The sequence below is a fragment of the Falco cherrug genome, chromosome 15 (genome assembly GCF_023634085.1).
Source record: "Falco cherrug isolate bFalChe1 chromosome 15, bFalChe1.pri, whole genome shotgun sequence".
NCBI classification, from domain to species: Eukaryota; Metazoa; Chordata; class Aves; order Falconiformes; family Falconidae; genus Falco; species Falco cherrug.
The window spans coordinates 1,303,721-1,323,149 of NC_073711.1; the positions used below are offsets into that span (position 1 = coordinate 1,303,721).

General features: G+C 56.6%; 1 protein-coding gene across 2 annotated transcripts; it reads left to right on the forward strand.

Moving 5' to 3' along the window:
* Nucleotides 1-6,823: 6,823 nt before the first annotated feature.
* LOC102052495 (regulator of cell cycle RGCC) lies at nt 6,824-11,571 on the forward strand. Of its 2 annotated transcripts, XM_055727624.1 has the most exons (6): nt 6,824-7,066; nt 7,239-7,269; nt 7,992-8,147; nt 8,723-8,803; nt 9,487-9,549; nt 10,896-11,571. In XM_055727624.1, exons 3-6 carry the CDS (start codon nt 7,994-7,996, stop codon nt 10,901-10,903), a joined length of 306 nt encoding a protein of 101 aa, XP_055583599.1. In that variant the 5' UTR covers nt 6,824-7,066; nt 7,239-7,269; nt 7,992-7,993; the 3' UTR covers nt 10,904-11,571. The 2 variants fall into 2 exon arrangements, with proteins under 2 accessions (XP_055583599.1, XP_055583598.1); XM_055727623.1 differs by lacking the exon at nt 6,824-7,066 and having other exon boundaries at nt 7,239-7,335.
* The last annotated feature ends 7,858 nt before the right edge of the window (nt 11,572-19,429 follow it).

A 19,429-nucleotide genomic window follows, 5' to 3' on the forward strand; every position in this document is an offset into this window, starting at 1 on the left:
GTGAGCCACAGCCAGCACGGTGCAGGGTCAACAGCGTTCGTGGAGGGGGAAGTCAAAGGCAAAGGGACAGCAAAAGAGGCATCTGTGAATTTTGCATGCAATGTCTTTTTGCCTTTCATCTGTCTTCTGAGATGATGTAATTTATATTCTTGTCTTGACATGTCAATGGTCACATTCACAGTTTAGATCTTACTTCCAAGGAAATGCAGTTGGAGAGCCGAGAAGAGGGCAGGTGGGTAGGAAGCTGGTAAGGAATGTGATGGGAGGAGAACTGGTGCCCAGAGCAGTACTGGTGTAGAAAACCAGGGCAGACAGGTAAGAAAGGAAGGCGGTTAATGCTGGCAAGCAGCTGGGCAGAAAGAAGACAGGAATGAGCTAAACCAGGACTTTTTAGTGTTTGGGGCAGATGGATCTGGTGTCACAGCTCCTCTTCTTTGGATTACCTGACATTGGCTGTAAATCCATGACTTTATTCTGGAGAAACGATGAGATACACACTGATGATTACAACAGTGTTTGTTCTCCATGAATCGTGGCAAAAATGTCTGGCTTTATAATTCAGGGCAGGCAGGGTTTGGCTTTGTAGTTGCTTCCTTTTGTTGCTCTGTAGGTCTCCATCTGTCTGTCACTTTGGGTTGTATTAGACAGCAGGGTTTCTCACGTGTGATAGAAATGTCTGTTCCACGATAGATTTAATTGTCCTGTTTCATGTATGACTCTGAAACTCCCCCAACCTCAACCTTAGCAGAGGACTGATTGAAATTCATGTCTGCATAAGTTCCCAGCCTGTTGCTATGAGCTCCTCATCACAGCTGCCATACGCTGACATGTGGGCATAGTTGGGTTTTTTTCTTGTGATTTAAAATGTTTCTGTTTACACTGGCATGTTGAGTAGAAGCTGAAGGACTTGACAGCCCTTTGCCTCCCCAGAGTGGCTGAAAAATGAAAAAGTATTCTTGAAAACAAAACCAAGCTGGAGCGTTTGGCAGAACTGTGGCTCAGGGAGGACAAGGAGGAACTGGGGTGTTTAAAGGAGGACGGAAGCTCCATCAGTGGTTCGCTCCATGTGGGTTTTCCTACGTTCACATCCAGAGTCAGTCCATGAGAGGTGGAATGGGGGATCGCAGCTGGGACCGGCGCCCTGGGAAGCTTTGGGCTGGCAGGATGCTCCTGCGTGGGGGAGCGGCGGGTGCTGCTCGGGGCTGGGTACCAGCTCCATCCAGGGGAGGGGGGATGCAGGTCAGAGTCTGGCCTGAGATGCAGGCTCCGACAGCATGTGTTGCCTGGGCAGTTGGAGCAGGGCTGTGGCCGTGGCTTGGCTCGTGTGCCTCGCTACCCTAACAGTGTCACAGCTTTGGCCTGTGCCATGTAGCATCAATAAGATTATTAACAAATGCTTGAGCCTCGCTGTGCCCCTCAGCCTGAGAGGGAGGAGGGGTTCCAACGTAGGCTCAGCTGCATCTGTCTGGTGGATGGTGCCTGCCTGGAGGTACTGCACCTTCTCAACTGTGCTGCTCAGGGCTGAGCTCTTATTTTGTAAAGGTCCCTTCCCTGTGGATGGGTACAGTTGGGATGGGTGGAGAGGTAGTTCCTGGAGAACAGCATGAAGAGAGAAGTGTGTGCTGAGAGATAGCTGGTAAAAGCCTCCCAAGAACTGATAAGCTCCAGAAACGAACAGTGCTTTGGAGTCTGCAGGAGTGGATAAACTCAGGATACCATAAGACCACTGAAGGTTTCTGAGGTCACCAGCATACTCGAGCACCCTCTGTGTAACCAACGCCATATCCAAGGAGGCAGTGGCTGCTCTGTGCAGGACAGGCTGCAGGATCTGCAAGAGCAGACCCTCTGGGATACCTTCCATATTTCTTCCTAGAAGCCTCTGGCATGTCTGCACGACCCCGCTCTCAGTCAACAGCTGGTGTTGATCTTACTGTTCCCATGTCACTAGTTATCTCCTGTTAGTGGTAACGGCTTCAGTCCGTTAACAGTAACGCGCGAACGAGGACAAGATGTTCTGGTAACTCTTGGTCACAACTTGATGGTGGATCTTTCTGTGTCCCCACTGTGGGGGAGCACTGGGAAGGGGGCAGATCCTCAGGCTGGGAGGAGTTGCTACAAATGTTCACCAAGAATTTTAAACCAAGAAAAAGCAAGTAATCTTTGTGTCTTCACGTGGACAAAAGGGCACTCAAATCATTTTGCCAACCTGAAACCTGGGCTGCACATCAGCTTCTTTGTCATCATAGGAGGACATGAAGTGTTGGAGTCCTGGGTGCACAGAGAATGGATGGATAAGGCTCACTGGGTGCAGTGGGTGACAGGCCATCCAGGAGACACCTGTCCTACAAGTGTGTTGTATGTTGGATTCCTTGGGGACTGAAGAGAACTGATGGCCACAGGCAGAGGATAGAGATGGCACAAACCTTCATCCCTCGTCTTTAGCGCATTGTTAGAACATGACGAGCACTTTGCTGCCCAAACATTTCAGCAGCTGCAGCCACTGGCCTGCTCATACAGGAGGAAGCCAGAAGCATCAAGGCTGACATTAAGATCTCAAGCAGAACACAAACCCAGCGAAGTGCTTCATGCCTTGTCCCAGCCAGAGCTCTACCTGATGCCCCTGCTTCTAGGTGTAGCTTTGACTTGTTTCTACCAAGAGCAACAGATCCGGCACAGAGGTCAATGGTGAGAAGTCCACACATCTCATGGTTTTGATCAAATTTTTCAGTATCAAAAAAGAAAATCCCAAGCCGAGTGAACATTTCCACATTCCCCATTGCCACAGTAAGTCACTCTGAGAGCGACTGCGGCATTGATTAATGCCACCAACGTCACTTTGGCTTCTCTCCCTTGATTCCTCTGAGCTTTAATTTGTTCTCCCACTGCTTTTGCCATATACCTGTCCTTAAGAACTAAGCCCTGAGCGATTATAGTGGATACCACAGGAACTCTGATACCAGCAGAACACCAAACCATAGCACCTACTGGGCGATACGCACCGCAGAGCTATGCCACATTTGGGGATGGGAGGGGGCAGTGGTCAACAGGTCTACACAGGACTATAGTGTTGGGCTGTCTGTGTGTGTTGCCCCCTTGGAAGCCACACAAGGATTTAAAAAGTGACTGAAAGGTTTGTGGTCACCATTGAACGTTACAACAGGCACATACAAGAGCATCAGGTCACCCCTATGAAGGCTTCCTGCCAGCCGGGCTGGCTGCCCTCCAGTTTCTCACTGGACTCTGTGTTTTACACCCCAAGGGATCCAACATACAACACACATGTAGGACAGGTGTCTCCAGGATGGCTTGTCACCCACTGCACCCGGTGAGCCTTATCCATCCATTCCCCAATTACACTCTGTTTTATACCGTTCCCGCTGGGTGGTGGGAAGAAGTTCAGAAATACCACTACACATCGAATCACCAACCAGCTTGCAATAATCTGAACGGGACAAGGATGCTGAAATACCAGGCAGCTATTTGCTTTGCTTTGCAAAAAAAAAAGTCCCTTTGAAGTTTACTTTCGCAGCGGCGTGGTGGTGGGCACTGGGGACACTGGGGGCTCGCTGGGAAGCATGCTCTTTTCCTCCATTTACCATAGAGAATACAAAAATCACTGTGGGTCTTTCTACCACTGCATCGCAAGAGTTGAAAACTGCTCAAGGGCGGCTGTCACTGCCAATGGGATATTGCAAAAAACTCCACTTGAGGGCAGCCCGGCAGCAGCCGCCGCCGCTCTCGCAGCAGCCTCCTCTGAGCAGTACCAGACTTTTTTCTCTCTCAGAAGCACATGGGCTGTCACTGCCTGTCATGCATGAGTATTTGCTTACAGCTTGTTTTATTTCAGCCTCACAAAATAACCCCCGCTTTACAAATCAGTTGCAAAGCACCATCATTTATGAAGCATTAACATCACTCCAGAGCTGCTGTGAAAAAGCTGGTTAGCTTTTGTTATGCTTCAGATTTATTGTTGGGCTCTTCTCCCCTTCTCCCCAAGCTGAACCTGCAAGCCTCCATGACTGCGCCTTTTGAAATAATCTGAAAGTGTCTGTCGATGTTTCTAGACCCCCAGTGCCAGTGCAGGGCGGTTAAAGGCTGGTTGTTGGCACCACCACCACCGAAACCACCTCAGGCCACTCAGCACTGGAGCTGTTTTTACAGCTAGAGCCAAGCTTAGAGGTCTTAAGGAGGGTAAAGGATACAACAGGAAGTATCTTGCAGCAGGAGGACCAGTTACTCAGATTCATGAGCAAGTGAGCGATTTTACAGTCAACAGCAAAGAAAGTAGGATCTTTTTTCTTTTTTTTTATCCCATGTGTCTCTCTTAGACCGCTGATTAGGATATATACATGCATAAACACATTGAATGGCATCACGTAACACTTTATCCACTCAAGTTCCCATGGTAAACTGAAAGAACATAAATGACTCAAAGTAAGTTACTCCACTTCTAAGCAAAGCTTTGCTTTATTTGCATTTTTGAGACCAGAGAAACTGCCCAAAGGGTTAAATCCAGAGAAGAAAGGTATCAGACACACCTGACAGATAATACTGGGGGTTACTGGGGGTTCCCAGCCCTTGCTGGGCTGGGCTGTGCCAGTCATGGTGGAAAACCCCAGACCAAGGCATGACAAACCAGAGTTGGGTCCCTCCCACTATGGTGGGTCAGCTTGCTCTGATACCACTGCTTCCTGATGGCATCTCAGCTGCCATCAGACATGCAATGTCTGCTAAATCTAGGTCCTGCATCGCAAGGGGTGAGATCATGTTCTGCACCACCCCGACCTGGGAAAACCAAGGGATGCTGCCAAATGCTGCTGGCATCGGTCAATCGGTATGGTTAGCCAGAACATGAAATAAATGGAGATGAACAGTAAAGGTACTTCCCATCTGCAATAACATAATAACTAGACCTTTCTCCCTGGTAATGCCTGGCCTCCTGTACCTATGGGAGTACACGCAGGCAGCCAGGTTTTGTTAAAATTGGGTATTAGGAAAAATTTCTTCACTGAAAGGGTTGTCAAGCCCTGGAACAGGCTGCCCAGGGAAGTGGTGGAGTCACCACCCCGGAGGGATTTGAAAGATGTGTAGATGTGCCACTTAGGGATGTGGTTTAGTGGTGGGCTTGGCAGCGCTGGGTTAAGGGTTGGACTCGGTGATATTAAAGGTCTTTTCCAACCTAAACAATTCTATGATTCTGTTCTATGAAATTGAAACCCCATGAGGGGATGCTGTCCCCATGCACAAGCCAGCAGCTAATGGCAAGGGTCAGCGCATGCCTTCCCCACTCTGGGGGAAAGATTGAAGTGTCCCCAGCACAGCTCAGGATTGCCAGGCCAAGGTCTCTGGCTGACGTTCCAGTATTTGTTCTCCAAGACAGCTGAGGTGAGGCGAGTGTTTATCGGTGGAGGGCCCCTTTGTTCACCAGCTGTCGGTGCTGGAATCACTTGGTGCTGGGCTGAGCGGTGGTGCTCGCTGCAGCGGTCAGTCATGGGAGCATGTTGTAGAGTGTTGCCCAGACACAGACCTCTTGACTCGAGAACTCGCTACTAAAGCTGAAGGAACGAAGCTCACTCCTGGAGCTACCAAGGTGTCAGCATTCACTGGTGGTTAGGTGCTAGGAAGAGTAAGAGCTAAAGAAAACCCTGGGCCAGCACAGCTAGAAAGCACATGAGTGCCCCTGTGTCCTCCAGACGCTGTAGTCTCCCCCTGCCCACTCACCCACTCGGAGGATGCTTGCTTGGGCTGATGCAGCACTGGCAAAAGGCAGGCAGAGCTCGTGGTGGGCTCCTGAATCCACCAAGGCAGTGTGGATTGAAACTGCCTGCCGAGAGAAACCACCCACCATCCTAAACCTGGAGAGCACAAACCAGCTGTCAGCTCCCTCATTACATATTGGTCCTTAAATCTGAACAGGGCTTAAAACACCTGAGGCTTTCCATACAGCTATCTTTAATAGGCACATCCCTCTACCAAAAAAATCAAATAAATACTTGAGATGGTCTGAAGATATTTTTGGCAGTTAGGGGCTCCATAAAAAGCAACTGCAGCTGGAATCTGCCTTTTCCAAGCCAGGAGATGAGAGTGAGGAGCATCTGCTTGCGTCGCCCTCCTCCTTGCCACCCGGACAGTCACTGCCACAGATCCGCTGGCTTTTTATTCATGGCCAGGCAGAAGAGGTACAGCTCGTCAGTGTGGAGAAGTAACTTGTCTGGGGCCTCTTGTCTCAAGCTCTGTGATGAGGAGGGGAGGCCTCAGCAGAAGACACAAAGGTGGGAGTGATTTTGGATGACAGAGTGATACTGTGCAGCTGTGCCCACCTTGGGTGAGCCGACATCCAAGTGGCTAAAACATGGGAGAAAAAAATCCATGGCAGAGCCCATGACAGTGGGAAGCATGAAGGAGGTGAAGGAGAGGGGAACTCCGAGAGGAGGCAAAGCTCAGCTGAAGGAAAGTGAACACAAGCAGAAACCTCATCCGGGGGGCTTCAGGTGCTGGGTGGGTGGATGGATGGATGCAGGGGAGGAAACAGGGCACCGGGAGGAAACCCGAAGATCTCGAGAACATACTCAGCCTGGGGACAGAGAGAGCAGCGCCGGGGGGGGAGGGAGGGGTGGGCTGGAGGGGTGTGCAGGAGGCTTTCCCTCTCGGGAGAGCTCCCCTCGGCTGCTATGTGTGGAAGGGGTTTGGCTCCACGGGCCGAACGTCCCCGCCCGCTGACCCCAGGCCCCGCGCATCACCCAGCCCCCCCGGAGCGTGGGGACGGGCTGCACCGCGCGGGGCGGAGGGCCGGTCCCGGTCCCGGTCCCGCGGGGGACAGCGGACGCCCCGGCCACCCGCACCCCGCGGCTCCAGGGCGGCCCTCGGACGGGGCGGGGGGGCGGCCCGGAGTGGCAGGGGGCGGCCCGCGGAGGCGGCGGGGACGGGTCCCACGGGGCACCCCCCTGGCACCCCCGCAGGGACGCGCGTCCCGCCGCGAGGGGTGGCGCCCACAGAGCGTCCCGCCCGCCGCCCGCACCGGCGCTAAAACCGCCGCGCCCGGGCCCGCCGCTGAGTGCCGAGCCGTGCCGTACCGTGCCGAGCCTCCCCGGAGCCCCCCGCCCGCCGCTGAGTACCGAGCCGTGCCGTGCCGTGCCGTGCCGAGCCTCCCCGGAGCCCGCCGCCGTGCCGGAGCCCCCCGCCCGCCGCTGAGTGCCGAGCCGTGCCGAGCCTCCCCGGAGCCCCCCGCTGACTGCCGAGCCGTGCCTCCCCGGAGCCCCCCGCCCGCCGGTGAGTGCTGGAGCCGTGCCGTGCCTCCCCGGAGCCCCCCGCCGTGCCGGAGCTCCCCGCTCGCCGGTGAGTGCCGTGCCGTGCCGTGCCGTGCCGGCGGGGCTCCCGTCGGGAGGTCCCCGGGAGCAGGACGGGGTTTGCCGCCCGCGGGACGGAGGTGGCGGCTGCCGGGGTGACCCCCCCCGCCCGCCATGTGCTGCCCGCCGCTCCCGGGCTCGTTCCCTGCCTTCGCATCGGCCGGCCCACTCCGCGGAGCCGGGGGCTCGGGGGTGCTCGGGGCCGGCCCTGGCCCTCTCCCCGCCGCCGACCCTGCTGGTACCTCCCTCGGGGCCGGAGCAGGCGGCTCATCCCGGGGCCGGGGATGGGCCGGGACCCCCGGGCAGCCCTACCGCACCTCGCCTGAAGGCAGGGGCAGAAGCTGGGTCGAGACCCTTGCCTTGCTTCGGACCAGCTCTTACTGGGCTGGGCCCCTGCTGGGCTGTGGGATGCGCTGGAAGGATGGCCCAGCTGCCCGAGGGGCGGGGGAGGAGGTTCAGAGCTCTGCGGGGGGCTCGGGGGCGATGTCAGCCCCGCACGGAGTGGGCACTGGCAGCCTGCCTGCAGGGAGGTGGCAAGGGGGCTGCCCCGGCCCCAGCCTGGTTCTGCTCCCGAGAGGCTTTTTCTGGGGCTGCCTGCCTGGTGTGTGCCCCCAACGCCTCCCTCCACTGGCCTCTTGCCCCCAGCAATGGCTGATGAGCTCAGTGACCTGCTGCGGGAGTTTGACGAGGTGATGGAGGACTTTGACAGAGGCACTGCATGTCAATACGAGCAGCACTTGGAGGAGCTGAAGAAGAAAGCGGGACACAGTGTGTACGACAGCGGCATTGATGAGCTGGAGAGTGAGTTGGGGCTGGGGAATGAGGAGCCCTTTGGGAGGACAGTGTCCGTGCGGATGGAGTTGCTTTGGGAGCTCTGGCATTCCTCCATGGTAAACCACTGAGTTTCTAGCTGATCCGGCCTTGCAGTTGCCCACCTGACTCATCTCTTGCGGGCTGGATGAGTAGCATGAGGTGATGACCCCTGGATCCTGGCCCAGCATGTGCAGGGGCTCCTGCTGGGTTGGCTGCTGCAGGGCTGCACAAGGCTTGAGATAACTGGGGGCTCAAAGGGAGCCACCTGCTGCAGGGCTGCACAAGGCTTGAGATAACTGGGGGCTCAAAGGGAGCCACTTCGCTCTAACCCCGAGGAGTCCCCATGGCCATGCCCAGGCAACCCCGGTGCTGTTTGGCCTGGCAGAGAAGCTCTAGTTCCCTTTTTCCAAGCATTCCTTGCAGCAGGGGAAGAACAGATGGGCTGGCCAAGAGCCAGGGTGGATCAGGGACCCTATGCCACCCACATGATGGGTCCCTGGTTCTATAACTTGTTTATAAGGTGCCTGTGGCTGTGGGCAGTGAGTAATGCTTTGCATGCGCAGGTACCAGCACGTCCCCGAGAAGCAGTCTCAACTCCAGCGAGGAGGACCTCAACACCCCTGCCAATGCTTGCTCCTCCAAAGGTGAGGCTGAGAGAGCTGTCCCCAGGGCTGCTTCCCGGGGCTTCCTTCTGCATGCCTGGCTCGGCTCAGCAGTGATGGGCCGCCTGCGGGCGGGGGTTGGGGGGTGCCAATGGGACCCTCCAGGATTTGGAGGTGGGAATGAGCCCTGGGGTCCTGGCTGGATCCTGGAAAAAGTATGAGGTTGGATTGGCTTGTTTTCTTGCCAAAGCTGCCCTCAAGCAGCATCCTTGGTGAAACCCCTTGCTCCTCTGCCCTGTAACTTCCAGCCCCCTGCCGTGGCGGACGTGGGGGTGGGTGACGCTACAGCTGCCCTTAAGCCCCATGTGAGTGTGGGACTCCAGATCCAGGTGGGGGCTGGGCAACTGCTTGGAAAGCTTCAGTGCTGCTCTTTTGACGCCTTCAGCAGCTGGGTGCAAGTGTGGGCTGTAATCCCATGGAGATGCTTCGACCCTGGGGGACACTGTGCTCGGGGGTGTTTGACTGAGGTTATTCCTGAGCTGTGCAGTGATCTGCCCCTGTTGCACATGCAGCTCAGCCCCAGCCACCCTCTGTTGCTCCCAGACAGCACCTGGCTGGGACAGAAACAGCAGGCAGCTGGAGCAATTGTGGTTAGAAGTTAGAAGCAAGGGGTAGGGATCTTTTTTCTTGCAAATGAGACCTGACAGTGTGTGCCTTTCTGCCAGCTAAACTCGGTGACACACAGGAGCTGGAGGAGTTCATTGCAGATCTGGATAAAGTGCTGGAGGGTAAGTACACAGCTCTGATCCTGGTGCTTCCCGAGCCCCAGGCTGCATCCAGTGTGGCGGAACACCCGGCCTGGGGCTTTTCCATTGCCTCTGGCTCAGCAGAGCCTGGCCTACCACCCCTCCTAGCTGGGGCTCCCACTGCAGGGGCTTAGAGCCCAGGTTTGGCTGCAAGAGTGGAATCCTTCTGTCTTTTCTTTTGGCGAGGGGCTTATCTGGATATCACACCCCCATCCCTCTTGAAGCTCTTTCAGCTGGGGCAGAAATCCCATTGCTTGAGTGAATTCCCTCTCTGGTGCCTCAGTTTCCCCAAGCTGGTGAAGTGGAGCTGGTGGTGCTGTCCTGGTGGAAGGGATGGGGGATGTGGAGGCCAGGTCGGTCCTGCAAAAGGCCTGCAAGAAAGGTGGCCAAACAGCGCAACCTGCAGAGCTATTGATGTTTTTGGGAAGATGTATGGATGCTTGTGGCCCTCTGCCTACAGCATTCCTCCAGCTGCTGCTCAAAAGCTTTTCTTGCAGGGTGGGAAGGTGAGCAGCAGGAAAAGAGTATTTTTCCTTGTGGTGCACCCCAGTGTGGAAAAAATCAGCCCTGTGGAAATGTCCCATTTGGCGGGAGGAAAGTGAGGGTTCAGACTCAATCAGTACCACCGAACGCGTGCCCGTGGAGGTGCCCCTTGGGGTGTGTTGGCACCGGGCAGGTCTCGGAGTGAGACTTCTGCATCTGTGGAGTGAGAACTGCTTCAGACTGCCTGTGCAGTGGCAGAGAAGGGAATTCCAGCCCTCGGGGAGCACAGACAGGTTGTGGTCTCCTGCAGATGTTTTTCTCCTGGTGGAGGGCTTGGCTGTGGGTACTCCTAGGGAAGGTGGTGTTGCTATGCTGGGCATCTCTGGCAGCTTTACCCAGGCAGCTCTGCAGTCCTGTGAGGTTGTCTGGTCCCCAGTAGCTTCTTTTCTGGGAAAACTGAGGCAGAGGCCAGACTTCCCTTTCAGAGGGGTCCCTGGGTGACAGGCTGGAGGCAGAGAGAACTTGATTTAAAAAAAAAACAAAAACTAAATACTTCCCCCAGGCAGTTCTCAGTATCTGTTCCCTTCCCTTTCGAGTGTCCAAAATGAGGTGGCTGGTGGGAACGTTGCTTCTGCTGATGCCAAGCCATGCTGGGCAGGAGCGGAGCAGGAAGGGGGCCAGAGTCCCCCAGAAGATTTCTGCTCTAACCCTGCTGCTGGTGGTGCCTGGGGCGGGGGGGGTTCCAGTGCACTGTACAGCCCTCCTCCCCCCCAGCAGTCATCTGACCAATTATTTTTTTTTCCTTTTTTTTTTTTTTTTTTTTTTTCCCATTGATTGTTCTGCAGAGATGTGAGATGTGGTTTTGGTAGCAAGTTTGGGGAGGAGGACCCGCAGCAGATGAGCTCCATGCCTCCCTGATGCACCCTCTGCTTCCGTGCCCCTTCCACCCGCTGCCGGCGTGGGTGACAGCTTTCCTGTGCCACGCTGCTCCGTGCCGGGGAAGGGCAGTGCCAGCCACATGTGGGGACTGATCCGGTGATGGGACCGGCAGCTGGGCTGTGACGGTGGCTGGGACTTGCTCTGCTCCCGCATGCGGGGCCGGACTCTGCCAGCGCTGAGATGAGAAGAGCTCTCAGTGAGGGCACCAGGCTCTGCCCTCTGAGGGGGGCTGGCAGCGCTTGTGACTGAGTGGGTTTGGGGGGTTTTGGAGGGGGTATCCATGCCGCTGTTGAAGCCAGAGGAGAAACCCTTGGTGAGTTTAGGGAAGATCAGCTTGCAGTACATCAGTGAGAGCTTGGTGTCCCCTCCTGTGTCAGAAAAGACTGTTCCCACAGTAGCATCTGTTGCAGGTGGTGACTGTCGCTGCTGGCCCTTTGCTTTGCACGGGGAGCCGCAAATAAGGCCCTGCCTGCGCCGGAGTGCCTCTGCCTCGGCTGCTACGGTAAATACTGTAAAAAGGATGCTGTGCACTGTACAGAGGGGGTGTGTTTTTATGAACAGGATTTTAAGGCTTTGCGCTTGTCTCTGTGTGTGTGTCCAGGCTTTTCCTGTGGGCTCCTCTCTTCCCTGCAGCTGCCGGGCACCAGGGTTGGGCATCAGAGAGGGGGGAGAGGCCTCAGGGGAGCAAATTAAACATTTGTCTGCCTGAAGAGGGGTAGGCAACCCCCTGGAACAAGTCCACAGGGGGTGTGGGTTTGCAGCCCTCTGCCTCGGGTGGGCTGGGGGGGCTCCCTGCCTTGCAGGGTCCCTGCCAGGTGGGTGGCTTGGTGGGGCAGGCAGAAGGTGCTGTTGATGGGGGAACAGCCTAGATACGAGATCAAGCTGGGGGCAGCTGAGCTTGGAGTGAGGTTTGGCAGTTGGGATGGATGCTCAGTTCACCCCTGGGGTTTGCCCTCCCTGGAAGCTGCCCCGTGAGCAGTGGGATGACTGGGAGATCAGGAGAGTGGAGGAACCTGGGGCTCTGCACGTCTCTGGGCTGGCAGTGCTGCCCACGTGGGTCAGGGCCACGTGCGTGCGGCTCTGTTGTAACTGTCTAAGCAGGAAACGAGGGTTTTAGCTTCTCCCCTCACCCCTTGGTCTATGGGGTGCTGGTCAGGAGGATGTTGGTCATCTAATCTGCCAGCCTGGGTTTTAGTGCTGTTGCAGAAATCTGCTGAACACACATTAATCCTGCAAACTCAAGTGCTCAGGAGGGAGGACAGGAGAGTGGTGGGGGCTTCTGAGCAGCCCAGCAGAGCCCTGTGCAGGGCAGATCATGCATGGGGACACTTCCGCTGTCGCTCTCCCCGTGCTGTGTGACGTGGCTGTAGATCTGCTCCCAAAAAGACCCGGTGGCCCCGTCAAGGGGCAGCCAGAAGATGGGGGCGAGAGCTGTGTGGTGCGGCCAGGGGTGGCAGTGATGCTCGGAGCTCTGCCCATGATGCTTGGCTGTGATATGGGGGCTGGAGGACCCTGCTCTGTGGGGAGGCTCAGCCCACATCAATGGGGCTGAGGCAGCAGGAGCTGTGGGGACTGTCCCTGCTATGCACATTGGTAATGGCAGCCACGCCAACCACTCGGGATGTTTTTTTCCCTTCTGAGTCATTGCATGAAGGCTTTTTGCCCTCGCAGTCTACTTCTGACTCTGGTATTTGTTCCACCCATGGTCCCTTTCTGCCTCTGGGTGTCACAAGCCCCTTACCAGCCTGTGTGGGATGGGGATTTTTAACAGACCACCCCCAACCCACCCAACAGCACGGTCTCTGTCTGGGTCATGACGATGCTTGGTGTTGGGCTGTGGAGTCCCATGGCATCACCTTCCCTGGGCACCGCGTGCCAGTTTACAACCGTGCAGTGTCTGCAAACGTTACTAAGCAGCTGCAGATATAAATACTTTCAAGTCCCAAATCTGCTGTGGCTGATACGCCCCTGCAGCAAAGTAACAGACTTGAAGCTTCAGAGAGGTTGTTTGTTGTGAGCGTTGCCAGGAGAGGGGTTTGGGTTCCAGCATGTGTTTCCTCCAGCCCCTGGAATCAGGCAGGCTACATGGGTGCTGCCAGCACCACGAGGCCGAGCTGTCCCATGTTGCACAGGATCCTCTCCAAGGCTCGTGGTACCTCCTGCACTCAGTGATATAGCTGTCAGCATCTGCTTTGGCTGGTGCTGGGTGCTCCACAGTGCTGGTGCTATGTGTGGGTGACAAGGTGACATGGGACCTAATACCAGCACTGTCCTGCCCAGCCTGCACCAACAACAGCAGCAATGGTGATGCTCAGCCTAGCTCCCCAGGACAGACTCGTGCACATCGCTGTAAGCAGACTCTTTTGGGCACAGGGGCTCTGGCAGGTTCTCTGCTGGGACAGGATGTGGGACTTTTTTTCCTGGAGACCCTGGGCAGGGGTTGGGAACACTCCTGGGTGGCGGGGTGGTACTGAGATGGGGGCTACGGCATCCTCTGGCCCATGGTGGGACGGTTGTCCAAGAGCCATTTTGCAGCCCGTGAGGACCACTGCCTCCTGGCCATGCTCCGGGGGTGGCTGAAAACCCAAGAGCAGGGAGGGCTGAGGCTGATGGAGACAGTCAGTGGGGAGTTGCATGCACGTGCAGTGGAGGTGCTGCAAAAATAATCAGTGTGAACAGGCACGTCCAGCAACACACCAGTTCCTCCCTGTGGCCCCTCTTCCTGCGGCAGCTCAGAGGAGGCTGGATCAGGGCCAAGGAGCCCTGGGAGCAGCAGGGCTGGGCTGGACTCTGTTGTGCTCTGCAGAGTCTTGAGTGTGCTTTGGATCTGCCAAAGTGGGAACCAACCCTCTGGAGGCACTAGGAGCTGAGGGTGCTGGAGGAGCCGGCGATGGTCAGCCCCTGAGCAGCGCTGCCCAGGGGATGCTGGAGCCCCCAGAATCATCTGGGAGCTGCTGGTCCCGGCTGGTTGGGGTGCAGGCAGGAAAAGCAGACTGCAGCCCCCCAGCCTGCCATAGCGGAGAACCCCAGCCCTAGCCAGGCTGGAGGAGGCACGCGGTGCCTGCACGGGGCCACCTGCAAAGCTGCCACCACTTCCAGCCACACATTCACCACCCTGCAGGCTGCTGCCTGCTGAGGGCTTGCTTGTTTTCTTAGAAGCAAGAGCAGCACATGTGGAGCTACTGAGGGACGGGAAGTGGCTAACCAGCACCGAGGCAACTGCACAGGCCTCCTGCCTACATCTTTTCCTTCAAGTTCAGATGCAAAGCCAGGTTTTCTGGAGATCACGGTGGTTATTGCTCCAGCAGTGGGTCCCATACACTTTTTTCACAGGGTCTTCAGCAAGCCCCCTCCTCCAGGCTGGTGGCATTCAGCTCCGGCTGCGATGCCAGCTTGCAGAGGAGCACATCTCCTGGCGTGTCGGGGACCTGAACAGCCAGGAGGTGAGAGCTCTAGCAGAGGTGACCTGTAACCACATGGGGCTGGCTGGCCACCAGCCATCCCCCTGCCTTGCTGCATGGAGGGCAGCCAGCACCCTCCCTTGGTGGCCACTGCCGTAGGGACCACCACCTACAGAGGGTAGATGATGTCTGTGTCCCGCTGTATTCACAGGCCCTCTTGCTTTTCCCCTTTCTAGAATCTGCAGGAAGAAGGGATGGGGTGCCTTTGGCTGGCTGGAGGCATCCCCCCAGGCTTGTGGGGAGGCAGGACAAACGTGAGAATGTCAGGGCTTCTGGCTGTGTTGGAGGCTGGGGGAGCTGGACATGCTCCCTCAGCCTACCCAGGCTTGATGTTCCTTGATGAAGTTGCTCCCACCTGGAGGGATCTCTGTGGGAGTAAGAAGAGTTACCAAAGTTCCCCTAAAAAAATTCTAGGTTGTATTTCCTTCATCACACCCTGCTGACCAGGTCAGCTTGGAGAAAGGCATACAAGGCGAGGTATTCCTCCACCAAAACACCACAACAAGGAGCTGCTGCTCTCGCTGAGCTTAAAACACAGTAGGAGGAAGGGCTCAATTTCTAACTGCAGAAAGATTTAGATCAGAACCTCAGTCGTCCCACCAAAAGTTCTCCTTCATCCCCATGTGACTGTGGCTTTTTGGTCCTCTCCGGACTGCTGAGCGCCGGCAGCTCCAGCCGGTGCGATCCCCTCCGGCAGCCAGGACACTGGTGTGGTGCTGCCCGGGGCTGCGTGCGCGGGGCATCTGTGGCACACTGCTTCAGAGAGGGACCACATCCTTCTGCGGGAGGGAAGTCCCTGGCTGCCCAGACAGTCTGGCCGTGGTAATGCAACAGCCTGTATCTATTTTGGGAGATAAACTAATGCTGGGGATGCCGTCTGCTGCTGCCTTTTTTTCTCAACAAGCCCTCTCATGTTTTTTGGGGGATCTTTCCACATTTATGGGAAAGGGAGAAGTGGAGCCCTTTCAGGTCCTGACTTACAAGCCTATTTTCCAGCATGGTTTTTAGCTTGAGCTGGAGAGCTGCATGGGGGCAGGCACAGCTCTCATCATAGGTCACGTTTCCCCTCCAAAAGCCTGGCTTATCACCCCTTGCCCACCCAGATGCCAGCTCATCCCGTGCTGCTTTGAGGGTGCCTGGCCCCCAGGGGCTGGTCGGCCAGCAGCAGCAAGGGGAGCACCTGTGGAGGTACCATCCTGGGGTGAGCAGGCAGGAGCATGGTCTCTGGGACCTGGCCATGATGCTGGCTCTGGGTCCTCATCAGCTGGTCCTCCTCCTGATGGGTTTATGTGAGACAGTCCCCAGCTGTGCTGAGCAGCTCAGCTCTTGAGCCCTTCCCTCCCTGCCCTGTCCGCCTGCCTGGGGGCTGCTGTCCCCAGCCTGGGCTTTGACCTGCGATTGGACCGACTGGGGTCCTGCCTGTGGGAGGTAGCAAAGCAGGTATCAGTGCAGGACCTGGGAAGACCAAAGTCTCCACCACCCGAATCCCTGCCCGAGAACAGCCCTGGTGATGCCTGCAAGGGGACAGAGGACCAGCAGGACCACAGAGGAGAGCTTAAGATGTTTTCCTTGGGGGTGCAGATCCCCGATGCCCCAAACATCAACTGGCTCCCCTCTGCTGCCTTTCACCACTTTGCCAGTGCAGCTAGACACAGGCTCTGGGGGCATCTTGATTTTGGGGACCAAGGAAGGATGGACACAGTGACCCTGCCTGCCCCCTGACATAACAAACCCAGCCATCTCTCAGCTCTTGAAACATGGGTTCTTGCATTCAGCCACCACGGACGGGAGACACGCGCTGCATTACGTGGGGTGGCTTTGCCTCCTCCAAGGGAGGACCGCACTTAGGCAAGGCAGGAACGCACGCAGGCTTTCACGGCTCCTCTCTGTTGAAACTACTGCCCAGAAACAAACTTCCTTCCCAGACCTGAAAGGGGTGACACAGCCCCGTGTCACTGGTCCCATCCCCCACCTCTCTACTGTCCTTGCCCACAGCTTCCAGCAAAGAAACAGCGGACTTCAGTCGTGATGCCATGGAGGGATGTGAAACCATGGTGGGATCCCATGACAACAAAGGAGACTTGGGCTGTTCCAGGTCATGGTTGTGCTGGGGGAGTCCCCAGGGTGGCCAGTCTGGCTGCTGGAGGGAACAGCAGGATGGAGAGAGGCTGGCTGGCACAGGGCTGCAGGGAGAGCTGTAGTTCAGCTGAGCAGCCCCAGATCCTGACTGAGAGTGTCTGGAACATGGCAACACGGCCCTTATAGGCCAGGTAAGAGGTTAGGGGCTTCAGGAGCCATGGTGGGCTCAGGCTACCCCCACAGAAGAATGGTGCAAGGATGAAGTTAGCCAAGTTGCAATGAGATGGGATGGAGGGAGGTCTCTGTCCTGTACTGGCTGTTCAGAGAGCCAGGTTGAGCATGCCTCTCCATCCTGTACAGCCCCCATGGAGTCCCCAGCTTCACCAGCCCTCAGCAGGGTCTTCTCCAAGAGGAGCGAGTCTCTGCTGGACCATCATTCAGGATGTGTTAAGGTCTGTGAGCTGCAGCCTGGCTCCAACCAGTGCCTGAGGGACTGCCTCAGTGTGAACCCTTTCAGTGCTCAAATCCATCCCTGCAGCAAACTGTGTCCCTCCGGGCTGCAGGGAGTACTTGGTGGCAACGAGAGCTGGGGGTCTTGCTCCTGTTTTACATCCTCCGTGCTGATTTCCACCACCAGTGCCCCAAGGATGCTCCCCACCTCTGGGTGCCGTGGGGGAACCCCTGGGAAGGTCAGCAGTAGACTGGCAGTCCATGGAGACAGCACACTATCTTTAAGAGCTACGGAACCGGCAGTGGGCCAGGTTTGTCCAGGGTAGCTGGCAGGCTTGTGTCTTCAGATCGGGCTGCAGAACAAGGCTGTGAGATTTCCTTAGCAGTGGTGCAACTAACTACTCTTTCTGACTCCTGAAAAAGCCCCCAAGGAATGTCTGTGTGACCCCCCTATTGTCCAGAGAACAGGAGAGCTCCACAGCGTGGGTCAGTGGGGAGTGGGTGCTTCCCCCCAGGGATGCCAGCACCCCTGGATGAGAGCAGACAAGTTCCTCCAGGTCCTTGCTGAGGTTTCACCGAAGTGGAGACCGAGGCGGGTGCCAGCGATCAGAGGGGTTTAGTGATTTTTTCCCCTGGCTGCTGTTCCCCACGCCACCCCCACCACCTGCTCCTCCGCAGGGAGCTGGGCTCTGACTTCATCCCCCAGGTATCCAAATAGACAATGCTGGCAGTGGCGGCCAGCGCGGCATCCTGTCCCCTCGCCTCCCCGGGTCACTTCCCGGGATTGTTCTGCTCTGCTCGGACAGGCGCTGGCTGCTGGCGGTCCGCGGGGACTGGGAACGGACGAGCCTCACGTGCCTCTCAGCCGGTGGTATTTCATTCAGCGGCAGAGCACGTCTGAGGCACGGGATAGCAGCGGGGAAAGGTTGTCCTGCCTCTCTGGGCTTTCTCCTGCAGCCTTCCCCTCGGGTTGTTAGGAGCTGCCCTCCTGCAGCCCCCACCAGCAGCAGCGCTGGGCAGCCCTGGGCTGCGGGGTCGGAGCTCCACTTCCAAAGGGCTGACGTTGCTGAGACTGGCCCAGCTTGGGGCGAGCTGAGGGGAGAGCAGAGGAACACAGCTGATCGGGGCTGGGGCTCCCTGCTGGCTTAGCCAGCATTAACCTCATAATTAAACGAATTAAACTAGTACCAGGAGGGTCCAGCCCTGTGTCACCATTCCTCCGCACCAAGCCTGCATTCAAGCGGGAAGCTAAGCCTGCAAATAACCCTCTTCGACATAATCACCCCTGATTTTCTAGCTAGCAGTCCAGTCATGCAATGATCTTTGGACTTGAAATATCTTCCCCCTCACACCTCCCTGTAATTCTTTATGGTTTCGTTAACATGATGCCCAGCCACACGCTCCTTTCCTCACTGTGTCTCATGAGTTTTGGTGTCCTGTCCTGCCCATCCTACTGCTGTAGGGCATGTTTAGATTTTAAAGTTCAACTCTTTTCCCATTTTGCTATGATATTTATTTGTGTTTGGGGGGGTGGGGGTGGGGTGGGGTGTTCCTTGCTATCTGTTGTTTCCCAGCTCCGTGCTGGCTGTACTTGGAAGGCCAATGCTGGGTGGATATCGCCAGTAGCCACTGAGTGTAAATAGCAGGTGGATGAGGGAGCAGCATCCTCCCTGCAGCCTCCTGTGGACCAGAGCACCCCCTCCCTCCTGCTCGCTCTCTGAGCAGTGGGCTCAGACCTGGCTCTAGGTCCTACTGCTCCCTCCAGGTCAGCACACAGGGGCAGCGGCTCCTTCCCTGCTTGGTTACAGGTAGGGTTGGACAAGAAGCTGGTTGCTTGCTTTCTGAGGATCACCTCTGTTTTTCTTGCCACCCCGGGAGGGTATGGGGCTGAGCTCTCTGTTAGCAGCAGGACAAGGCCATGCCTTCTGCAAGCTGCGCCCATTACTGGGACCTCTCTTTGGGTGCAGGGACAGGTCCCGGAGCACCCAGTCTTCCGGACTGGGGTCTGCTGGGATGAGGTGGGTGGATGAGGAAACTGTAGTGGCAGGAGAGGCAAAGGGCAGTGGGCTCATCCCAAAATTATGCCAAGGGGCAAACCAGGGGCTGTGCAGATGAGGTGGTGGGATGCTGGATGCTCCCAGCTCTGCTCCCACCCACCACATGTTTCCAGCTTCTGCTATTTCGGGGCTTCCTGTTTCCCTGAACCCAGCGACTTCCTGGCAGGCTGGGGACAAGGCAGGCGGCCCCGGGGCTGTTGTTGCCTTCACATGATGTGTCTGACTTTCACATTCAGCCAGGGGGATATTCTTCTTTCTTCTGATGAAGCTTCTGGGCAAGCAGCATAGAAAACAATTGGCAGGAAATCGGGGATGGGGTCTGCCTTCCCGGTCCTGGCAGCTCTGCCCGTGGAGTGTCTGCAAATACCTCCAGGTCCAGGTTTCTCTTCCTAA

Bases quoted from the DNA above. Each gene is read 5' to 3' on its own strand.
- LOC102052495 (XM_055727624.1), top strand. From the start codon at position 7,994: ATGGCTGATGAGCTCAGTGACCTGCTGCGGGAGTTTGACGAGGTGATG. The intron at 8,148-8,722 runs GTGAGTTGGGGC...TTGCATGCGCAG, and splicing joins CGGCATTGATGAGCTGGAGA to GTACCAGCACGTCCCCGAGA. The intron at 8,804-9,486 runs GTGAGGCTGAGA...CCTTTCTGCCAG, and splicing joins CAATGCTTGCTCCTCCAAAG to CTAAACTCGGTGACACACAG.